We start from the raw sequence: 10592 nt of genomic DNA, 5'->3' as shown, positions 1-10592 counted from the left end.
TTTTTGAGACGGAGTCTCGCTCTGCTGCACAGGCTGGAGTGCAGAGGCCGGATCTCCGCTCAGTGCGAGCTCCGCCTCCTGGGTTCACGCCATTCTCCTGCCTCAGCCTCCCTAGTAGCTGGGACTACAGGCGCCCGCCACCTCGCTCGGCTAGTTTTTTGTGTTTTTTAGTAGAGACGGGGTTTCACCGTGTTAGCCAGGATGGTCTCGATCTCCTGACCTTGTGATCCGCCCGTCTCGGCCTCCCAAAGTGCTGGGATTACAGGCTTGAGCCACTGCGCCCGGCCAAAAGGAGGCTTTTTGAGGAGATCTGGAGAATGGGAGAGAGGGCGCAGAGAGCCACTGCTCTTACCTCCACCACCGTTAAGATGAAGCCTTTCCACATTTCCCGACACTCCAAGGTCTCTACCTAGGGAACAAAAGAAAAAAAAGAATCCATGTCAGTGAACCTCAGTCTACTCATCAATGAAATGGGACTAGGGAAGAGTTCCTGCTTCAAAGGGCTGTTTTCTTTTTTCTTTTTCTTCTTTTTTTTTTGAGATGGAGTCTCATTCTGTCACCCAGGCTGGAGTGCAGTGGCATGATCTCAGCTAAGTGCAACCTCCACCTCCCAGGTTCAAGCGATTCTCCTGCCTCAGCCTCCTGAGTAGCTGGGACTATAGGCATGCACCATCTCGCCCAGCCTTTTTTTTTTTTTCTCTTAGACATGAGGGTCTCGCTTTGTTGCCAGGCTGGTCTTGAACTCCTGGGCTCAAGCTATCCTTCTGCCTTGGCCTCCCAAAGTGCTCAGATTACAGGTGTGAGCCACCATGCTGGCTGATATTATGATTTTTGATGTTATTATATCTACATTTGAAAAACATAGGTCAGGCTGGATGCAGTGGCTCACCCCTATAATCCCAGCATTTTGGGAGGTCGAGGCGGGAGGATCACTTGAGCCTAGGAGTTGAAGACCAGACTGGGTAACATAGCGAGCCCCCTGTCTCTACAAAAAATAAAGTCTTAGCCAGGCATAGTGGAGTGTGCTTAGCTGAGGTGGGAGGATTGCTTGAGCCTGGGAGGTCGAGGCTGCAGTGAGCTATGATCTCATTACTGCACTCCAGCCTGGGCGACGAGCAAGACCCTGTCTCAAAATAAAATCATAAATAAAATAAAATAATAGAAAAACATAGATCAGTTCCCGGACCTCTCATTCTCTAAACCCTTCCATAGGCCAGGCACAGTGACTCTCGCTTGTAATCCCAGCACTTTGGGAGGCCGAGGTGGGTGGATCACTTGAGGTCAGGAGTTCGAGACCAGCTTGGCCGACATGGTGAAACCCCGTCTCTACCAAAAATACAAAAATTAGCCGCACATGGTGGCACACGCCTGTAATCCCAGCTACTAGGGAGGCTGAGGCAGGAGAATCACTTATACCTGGGAGGCAGAGGTTGTAGTGAGCCAAGATTGCGCCACTGCACTCCAGCCTGGGCGATAAGAGTGAAACTGCCTCAAAATAAAAAAAATAAATAAACCCTCGGCCGGGCGCAGTGGCTCACGCCTGTAATCCCAGCAGTTTGGGAGGCCGAGGTGGGTGGATCACCTGAGGTCAGGAGTTCGAGACCAGTATGGCCAACATGGTGAAATCCCGTCTCTACTAAAGATTCAAAAAATGAGCCAGGCGTGGTGGCACACACCTGTAATCCCAACTACTCGGGAGGCAGAGACAAGAGAATCACTTGAACCCGGGAGGCGGAGGTTGCAGTGAGCCAAGATTGTGCCATTGCACTCCAGCCTGGGTGACGGGATGAGACTTGGTCCCAAAAAAAAAAAAAAAAAAAAGAAATGAAATAAAATAAAATGAAATAAAATAAAATAAACACTCCCATAGCACCAGCTCCTTTGGGGTCAAGACCCAAGTCTTACCCAGGGCCCACAGGGCCCTGTACTACCTGCCCCTTTGTGGTTGGCACAATGGAGGGGAGGAACATTTGAGCGTCTTCCGCCAGCACCTCCCCTCAGCGCCCCTCCACCGAGGGACCTACCTTGAACTTGATCTCCTGATTCCGGAGAACCAGGCTGAAGTGGGTGCCAGGGTCACGTGAGCTTCCCCAGGGAATCTCATCAGTAAGTTTCTCAAATGCTCCCAGGTTGAGCTTCTCCACGTGCTGGGGGCACAGAAGCAGGGAGTCTGGGCACCAGTTCCTTGGCCTCCAGGCCCCCTGGATGATGTATCAGCCATCATGGCCACACCATCCTCAATGTCTGCTTGGTCTCTGGGGTCAAGGGAAGGCCAGCTCTGGAGCCTCCATTCACATCCTTACCTGGAAGTCCCGATTGCTATTGTAGAAATAAATGGTGAGACCCTGGAGGCCTGCCCAGAACTTCTTGTAATCCTGGGGACAAGAGGTGCAGAAAGAAGAGGTGAGGTGGCCAGGCTGAGTACCTCTCATGTGCTCAGTCTTGCCTCGGGGCCTTTGCACTGATTGTGCTCTCCCATGCTGCCCCCAGATCTTGATCACCTCCTGCCTTGAGTTTCTGATCAAATGTTGCCTTCTCAGGGAGACCCTCCCCACCCACAGCCCAGCTTCTGGGTATCCGTTTTCCTCTGAGAAAGGACCAGACGGAACCTTGACGTGATGAAGGACCCAGAGTAACCCCCGCCAATCTATAGAGGTGGGGGCTCTAGGGGTGAGTTGAACTAACTGGTTTAATGGTGTCCCATCCATCTTCTGTCATCCAGCTACCCACTAGCCATATATCTATCATCCATCTATCCATCCACCCACCCACCCATTTGTCCATCCACCTACCATTCACCCATTCATCTATCCATCCATCCACCCACCATCCATCCACCAATCCGTCCACCCACCCACCCATCCACACATCTATCCATCCAGTTATTCATCCACCCACCCGCCCACCCATTCATCCATCCACCTACCATTCACCCATCCATTCATCTGTCCATCCACCCATCATCCACCCACTCTTCCATCCATCACCCCCATCCATCTATCCATCATCCAGCCATTCATGATCTATCTCTCCACTCATTCATCCATACATACATCACCCACCATCCATCCAGTCATCCATCTACCCACTCATCCATCTGTCCACCCATCCGTCCACCCATCCATCCATCCCTACATCATCTATCCATCCATCAATCCACCCACCATCCATCATCCATCCACCCACTCATCCATGCATCCATACATGCATCTACTCATCTATCCGTGCATCCCTCCATCATCCATCCATTCACTCATCCATCCATCTACTCATCCCTCCATCATCCATCCACCTACTCATCCATCCATCCACTCATCCCTCCATCATCCATCCATGCACTCGTCCATCTATCCATCCATCCACCCACCCATCTGCCCATTCATCCATCTATCCCCCAACTCATCCATCCATCCATTCAGCCAGCCAGCCATCCACTCATCTGTCTATACATCCCTCCATCATGCATCCACCTACTCATCCATCCATCCACTCATCCCTCCATCATCCATCCATGCACTCATCCATCTATCCATCATCCATCCACCCACCCATCTGCCCGTTCATCCATCCATCCCCCAACTCATCCATCCATCCAGCCAGCCAGCCAACCATCCACTTATCCGTCCATACATCCCTCCATCATGCATCCACCTACTCACCCATCTGTCATACATCCATGCACTTGTCCATCCAACCATCATTCACCCACTTGTATATGCACTCATCCATCCATCCACACATCCTCTCAGCCACCATCCAGCCCGCATCTATCCATTACCAAGTCTCCACTCATCCCCCCATCTACTCATCCACTTGTCCATCCGTAGACACACGCACAGGTACACACAGGCATTTACCTAACATTTACTGAAGGCTTTTTATGTGCTAGCCCTCCTCCAGGCACTGGGACTAGAGCAATATGGGATTAAACACCATATTACCAGTTACCATATTGCTTTACTATGTACCCACAATGTGCTGTTGGGCAAGTTATTTGAGCCATCTTTTTCTGTTTCCCCAGCTGTAAAATGGTGATAACAATGGTGCCAAGTCTGGAGGATCTCATGAGAATTAGGTGACTTTCCATACGGGAAGCACCGGGGCCTGCACTGAGTCAAGTCCTCAACATGTGAACTGTGACTGCAGCCCTAACTCCCCTATTTCCGAAGACAGAAAACTGAGACTCAAAAGATTAAGTCACTTGCAAAAGGCCTGGGAGTAAGGAAAGTGTGGAACTGGGATTAGAACCTGGGTCTTCTGAATTTGGGTCCATGATCTTTTTTGTTTTGGTTTGTTTTTTGTTGTTTTGGGTTTTTTGTTTTGTTTTGTTTTGTTTTTGAGGCAGAGTCTCACTCTATCACCCAGGCTGGAGTGCAGTGGCATGATCACGGCTCACTGCAAGCTCTGTTTCCTAGGTTCACGCCATTCTCCTGCCTCAACCACCTGAGTAGCTGGGACTACAGGTGCCTGCCACCACACCCAGTTAATTTTTTGTATTTTTTAGCAGAGATGGGGTTTCACCGTGTTAGCCAGGATGGTCTCAATCTCCTGACCTGTTGATCCACCCGCCTCGGCCTCCCAAAGTGCTGTGATTACAAGCGTGAGCTGTTTGGTTTTGTTTTGTTTTGTTTTTAAGAGACGAGTTTCACTCTGTCGCCCAGGCTGGAGTGCAGTGGTGCGATCTCGGCTCACTGCAACCTCTGCCTCCCGGGTTCATTTTTTTGAGACAGAGTCTCACTCTGTTACCCAGGCTGAAGTGCAGTGGCACCATCTCAGCTCACTGCAACCTCCGCCTCTTGGGTTCAAATGATTCTCCTGCCTCTGCCTCCTAAGTAGCTGGGATTAAGGCGCCTGCCACCATGCCTGGGTAATTATTGTATTTTTTAGTAGAGACGAGGTTTCACCATGTTGGCCATGTTGGTCTCGAACTCCTGACCTTGGGTGATCTGCCCACCTCGGCCTCCCAAAGTGCTGGGATTACAGGCATAGCCACTGTGCCCGGCCTTCCCCATTATCTTTCTTAACCGCAGTGATCCACTGCCTCCAAAGTGTTTGTTGGCTGGGGAGGATTTGGATGCATGGAGGTAGAAGGAAAGTCCACTCCCCTATAGGTAAGGAAACCTGAGGGGCAGAGGCGGGGACATGGGCAGGGCAGGGAGGAGCTGGGGTGTTTGTTTTGATCTGTATCAGAAAATGAGGCAGGCACGGTGGCTCACACCTCTAATCCCAGCACTTTGGGAGGCTGAGGCAGGAGGATCGCTTAAGGCCAGAAATTTGAGACCAGCCTGGGCAACATAGCAAGACCCCAATTTTTTTTTTTTTTTAGACGTAGTCTCACTCTGTTGCCAGCCTGGAGTGCAGTGGCACAGTCTCGGCTCACTACAACCTCTGCCTCCTGGGTTCAAGCAATTCTCCTGCCTCAGCCTCCCAAGTAACTGGGATCACAGGCGCGCACCACCACACATGGCTAATTTTTGTATTTTAAGTAGAGACAGGGTTTCACCATGGTGGCCAGGCCAGTCTCGAACTCCTCACTTCAGGTGATCCACCCGCCTCGGCCTCCCTAAATGCTGGGATTACAGGCGTGAGCCACTGCACCCGGCCAGCAAGACCCCATCTTTAAAAAAAAAAAAAAAAAATTACGACAGAAAAATTAGGCCAAAAACTTAGCCAGAAGTGGCGGTGCACGCCTGTAGTCGCAGCTCCTCAGGAGGCTGGGGCAGGAGGTTCACTTGAGCCCAGGAGTTTGAGGCTACAGTGAGCCATGATCATGCCCTTGCACTCCAGCCTGGGTGACAGAGTAACTCTGTCTTTAAAAAAAAGAAAGAAAGAAAGAAAATGAATATGGGGCATGGGGAAGGAGAGATGGGGCCTCAGGGAGAACGGAGGGCTGGGGGAGACATAAGCACACACACACACACACACACACACGCACGCACTGTCCATGGCCACTATCTGTCCTGTGGAATGTGGCCCCCACCAGCTCTTACTGTCCTCACATGTCACCTGTCCTGGCCTTCAACCCAGCAGCTGAGGTTCCCGGAGTTTGTCCTGGGCTGGGAGGGGGAGGAAGCCCGGGAGTCAGAGGGCTCCCCGTTTCCTGGAGACAGTGCCTGATCTTGTTTGTATTCAAGAGAGTGAAGGAGAGACAAAAGCAAAGATTGAGACAGAGAGAGAGAGAGAGAGAGAGACTGAGACAGACATTGGGAGAGACAGAAGGGCCAGGGAGAGAGAAAGAGAAAAAGAAACCAAATTCAAAGACACATGGAGACAGAGATAGACGCACAGAGAGGCAGATGGCCAGAACCCACCCCAGCCCCCAGCTCGTGCCCTGCCCCATCCAGCACCCACTCCATCCCTCTTGGCGAGTGAGGAGACTGGGGCTCCAAGAGGTGCTGCAGCTCCCCACAGTGACCGAACAGGGCCAGCCCCCGCCTCCCTACCTTACCCGGTCACAGGACCCCTTCTTCTCTAGAAAGCTCTCATAGTAGTGTGAAGGCAGGACACCCTTAGGCTTTGGGACCCGGGGTGGCCTCACGGCAGAGGCCATGGCACGGCCAGGGTCTTCCGCCTGGCCTCTCTTTCCAGTGGGTGCCCCAGCTGGGCCAGAAAGCTGAGAAACAGGTTCCAGGGAGTTTCCTCTGTCAGCCCGTCAACTCCCTCCCCTGCCAGGGCTTGGCAGAGGCTGAGCCGGGCAGGTCCATGATCCTAGGGAAATCCCCGCCTCTCTGGCATGGAACCAAGAAGAAAGAGAATGTGTACGTTTACTTTTATTTTTTTTTTTGAGACAGAGTCTCGCTCTGTTGCCCAGAGTGAAGTGCAGTGGCACAATCTTGGCTCACTGCAAGCTCCGCCTCCCGGGTTCACGCCATTCTCCTGCCTCAGCCTCCCAAGTAGCTGGGACTACAGGCGCCCGCCACCACACCCGGCTAATTTTTTGTATTTTAGTAGAGACGGGGTTTCACCGTGTTAGCCAGGATGGTCTCGATCTCCTGACCTCGTGATCCAACCGCCTTGACCTCCCAAAGTGCTGGGATTACAGGCGTGAGCCACTGCGCTCGGCCAAGAATGTATAAGTTTACTTGAATGGGAGAATAATCCTGGCTATATCTGCAAAGAGAGATACATTGTCTGTCTCTTAATTTATTTATTTATTCTATTTTGAGATGGAGTTTCACTCTGTTGCCCAGGCTGGACTGCAGTGGTGCAATCTTGGCTCACTGTGACCTTTGCCTCCCGGGTTCAAGAGATTCTTCTGCCTCAGTCTCCTGACTAGCTTGGATTGCAGGTGCCTGCCACCACGCCTGGCTAATTTTTGTATTTGTAGTAGAGACGAGGTTTCACCATGTTGGCTCAGGCTGGTCTCGAACTCCTGACCCAAGTTTTCCACCTGCCTTGGTCTCCCAAAGTGCTGGGATTACAGGCTTGAGCCACCGCGCCCGGCCAGGACATGGATATCTTTAAGAGACCGTTATTCTGCCTACCACAGCCTGTTTAAGATGGTGGACAATTGATGAATTTTTGAATACTGAACCAGTGTTGGGTCCCTGGAGTAAACCCCGCTTGTCATGGTATATCATTCATTTGATATATTGTTGAATTCTACTTTCTAATATTTTGTTAAGGATATCAAAACCTGGTTTTGGTATCAGGGTCATAGTTCCATAAAATGAACAGGGAAATATCCCCTTCAATTTTCTGGAAGAGACTATGTGAAATTGGTGTTAATTCTTCTTTGAACCTTTGGCAGAATTCCTTAATGAAACCATCTGGGCCCAGAGGTTGCTTTGTTGGGAGTTTTTAAATTACAAATTCAATTTCCTTAATAGTTACCAGGGCTAGACTTTGTATACATAGCAGAACAGGTGTTCCAGAAACCACAGAAAGGCCGTGGGACTATGGGCAATGTGTTCATCCACTGAACTGTCCGTTAAAGTTTATAGTATCAACTATACTGAGGTCAGTGAGTTCGTTTTTGTTTCGTTTTATCTTTGTTTTTTTTTCTTCAGACAGGGTTTCGCTCCTTTTGCCCAGGCTGGAGCGCAATGGCATGATCTCGGCTCACTGCAATCTCCACCTCCCAGATTCAAGCGATTCTCCTGCCTCAGCATCTGGAGTAGCTGGGATTACAGGTGCCCACCACCACCCCCCAGCTAATTTTCTTATTTTTAGTAGAGATGGGGTTTCACCATGTTGGTCAGGCTGGTCTCAAACTGCTGACCTCAAGTGATCCCAAAGTGCTGGGATTACAGGCGGGAGCCACCGCAGCCAGCCAGGGTCGTTAGTTTTCATTGTATTTGTCTAAGGCAATGTGGAGCCACAGGAGGATTTAGAGCATGGGAGGGGGGCAGGGTGCGGTGGCTCACACCTGTAATCCAAACACTTTGGGAGCCTGAGTGGGAAGATTGCTTAAGGCCAGGACTTGGAGACCAGCATGGGTAACATAGTGAGATCCCCTTCTCTTACAAAAATATTAAAAATTAGCCAGGCATGGTGGTCACGCCTGTTGTCTCAGCTACTCTGGAGGCTGAGGCAAGAGGATCATTTGAACCCAGGAGGCCAAGGCTGCAGTGAGCTATGCTTGCACCAGTGCACTCCAGCCTGGGAGACACAGCAAGGCCCTCTCTCTAAAAGAAAAGAAAATAGGCTGGGTGCAACGGCTCACACCTGTAATCCTAGCATTTTGGGAGGCTGACGCAGGTGGATCACCCGAGGTTGGGAGTTCGAGACTAGCCTGGCAAACATGGTGAAACCCCTTCTCTACTAAAATTACAAAAATTAGCTGGGTGTGGTGGCGTGCATCTGTAGTTCCAGCTACTTGGGAGGCTGAGGCAGGAGAATCGCTTGAATCTGGGAGGTAGAGGTTGCAGTGAGCCAAGATCTTACCATTGCACTCCAGTCTGGGTGACAGAGCAAGACTCCGTCCCAAAAAAAAAAAAAAAAAAAAAACGAGAGAAAAGAAAAAAGAAAAAATAATAATATGGGAGGGAGGTGGTAACAGTGGTAACAGGTGCATCTTAGAAGGAGCCCTGTGGGGCAACGGTGGAAGACCGACACGGTGGGGCATGAGTTTGGAGGCCTGAGACCCATTACGACGGCCAGGATTCGGGTGCAAGAGGCTGGAGGTGTGGCTCAGGGTTTTGGAAGGCAGGGGACGGGCAAAAGCTAAAGAGAAAGTGTGTAAGGACTTGGGGAAATAAGCTGAGGCCGGTTTGGGCTATGCTGAGTCTGGAGGCCTTGGGGATGCCCGTGGTTGGCTGGACAGTCAGGGTGGGGCCCCTAAAGGGTGCCTGGGCTGAACAATAATAATAATAATAATAACAACAATAGTTCACATGTACCCAGCGCTTGCTCTATGTTAAGTCTTCTTCCTGAGAACATTCCCGAGCACCCTGGAGAGCCTCCCTCGCACCCCTACTGTCCAGTTCCCACTTCCCGACTGCGGTCTGGGCAAAGCCACCCGTATTCGAGCCCATTCCACGGCGTCCCGGAGCTTTAGGAAGTCCCCATCCTGGACTTTCAGCCCTGCCAGGGACTGAGGGAAATCCCAGCGCTCAGGCTCGGGGACGAAGGTCCCAGGACAGGGTCGAGGACGAAGTTCCTTCAACAAGGTAGGTGACAAAGGCCGGGGTTGCACTGATCCGGCGCTCCACTGATCCGGCGCTCAACCAGCCCGGCCCCGCCCCCTGCTCCGCCCAAGGGTATGGAGGGCTGGACGCGGCTGGCCTTATACCCGGAGCTGATTGGCTGGTAAGTCCGGTTCCTGCTTCTGATGGTTTGCGCTCAGAACTAAGGATTTCTGCTGACTGGCTTATGTGGACGTCTGCCCATTGGTCAAATCCGAGTTGGTTTAATCAGACAGTTAATACGGATTGGTTGGTGCGGGAATGCAGCAGCTTGTTATCGATTGGTTGAGGGTGAAATAAATGGGACTCTTATCATTGGCTGGCGGGCTCCGCTACGGTCCAATCACGGAATCAGTCGAGGGCCGTCCGGGAGGGTGGGAGTTAATTCTTTAGCGACTGAGGCTGGCTTGAGCATTTTGACTCCACCTGTGTCTGCGCGAGGCTGTTGCCTATTGGAGTCCGCATTGTTCCCGCGGACCTCAATTTCTCCCCTGGTCCCAAAGACCGAGGCCTCTGAGTTTCTCAAGTGCGGTGGCCGCAGGCCTCAGCTTCTCCTCTCCTTGCAGCAGGATGAGCCACTCGCGCACCCGCCCCAGGCTTCCACCTTGCAACCTCTATCCCTGGACAGCGAGGCCTCAGTTTTCCCATTAGCACCAATGAGCTCCCGGTCACCACCCCGTCTCCATGGAGCGGTGCTTCAAGCCTCAGTTTGCCGAATGTTCCCGGAGGGCTGAGTTCCCGGTCTCTCCCGCGTGGACAGCCCCGAGGCCTCAGTTTCCCCGCCCACTCCAGCGCACCGAGCCCTTCCCCCGACGCCGGCGGCGGCCAATGGTTGGGGGCCCCTCCCCTCCCCGGGGCGGGGCCGTGTCACGTGCCGGGAAGCCGGCGTCTGGGGCTCCGGACGCGGGGAGGCGCGGCCATGGCAGGTACGGCGGGCCCGGGGGGGGGCGGAGGCGCGGGGCGCGG

General features: G+C 52.2%; 2 protein-coding genes across 2 annotated transcripts in view; one reads left to right on the top strand and one right to left on the bottom strand.

The window, feature by feature from the left end:
* The window catches only part of STAP2 (signal transducing adaptor family member 2), a 14406-nt gene extending 7708 nt beyond the window's left edge, over positions 1 to 6698 (bottom strand). Inside the window, exons 1-4 of the mRNA XM_017847149.1 lie at positions 6449 to 6698; positions 2304 to 2375; positions 2025 to 2147; positions 277 to 409 (exon numbers count right to left, since the gene is read on the bottom strand). Of these exons, the coding sequence (XP_017702638.1) occupies positions 277 to 409; positions 2025 to 2147; positions 2304 to 2375; positions 6449 to 6550 (430 nt within the window). The 5' untranslated portion in view covers positions 6551 to 6698. The remainder of the gene's footprint in view (positions 1 to 276; positions 410 to 2024; positions 2148 to 2303; positions 2376 to 6448) is intronic.
* Positions 6699 to 9703: 3005 nt separating this feature from the next.
* MPND (MPN domain containing) overlaps positions 9704 to 10592 on the top strand; it is a 19687-nt gene continuing 18798 nt past the window's right edge. The window contains exons 1-2 of the mRNA XM_017847148.1: positions 9704 to 9750; positions 10387 to 10552. Of these exons, the coding sequence (XP_017702637.1) occupies positions 9704 to 9750; positions 10387 to 10552 (213 nt within the window). The remainder of the gene's footprint in view (positions 9751 to 10386; positions 10553 to 10592) is intronic.

Source organism: Rhinopithecus bieti, unplaced genomic scaffold, assembly GCF_001698545.2.
Source record: "Rhinopithecus bieti isolate Rb0 unplaced genomic scaffold, ASM169854v2 scaffold_28055, whole genome shotgun sequence".
Lineage (NCBI taxonomy): Eukaryota > Metazoa > Chordata > Mammalia > Primates > Cercopithecidae > Rhinopithecus > Rhinopithecus bieti.
Note: the sequence above shows the minus strand (reverse complement) of the source record. Positions and strands in the feature narration are given on the sequence as shown.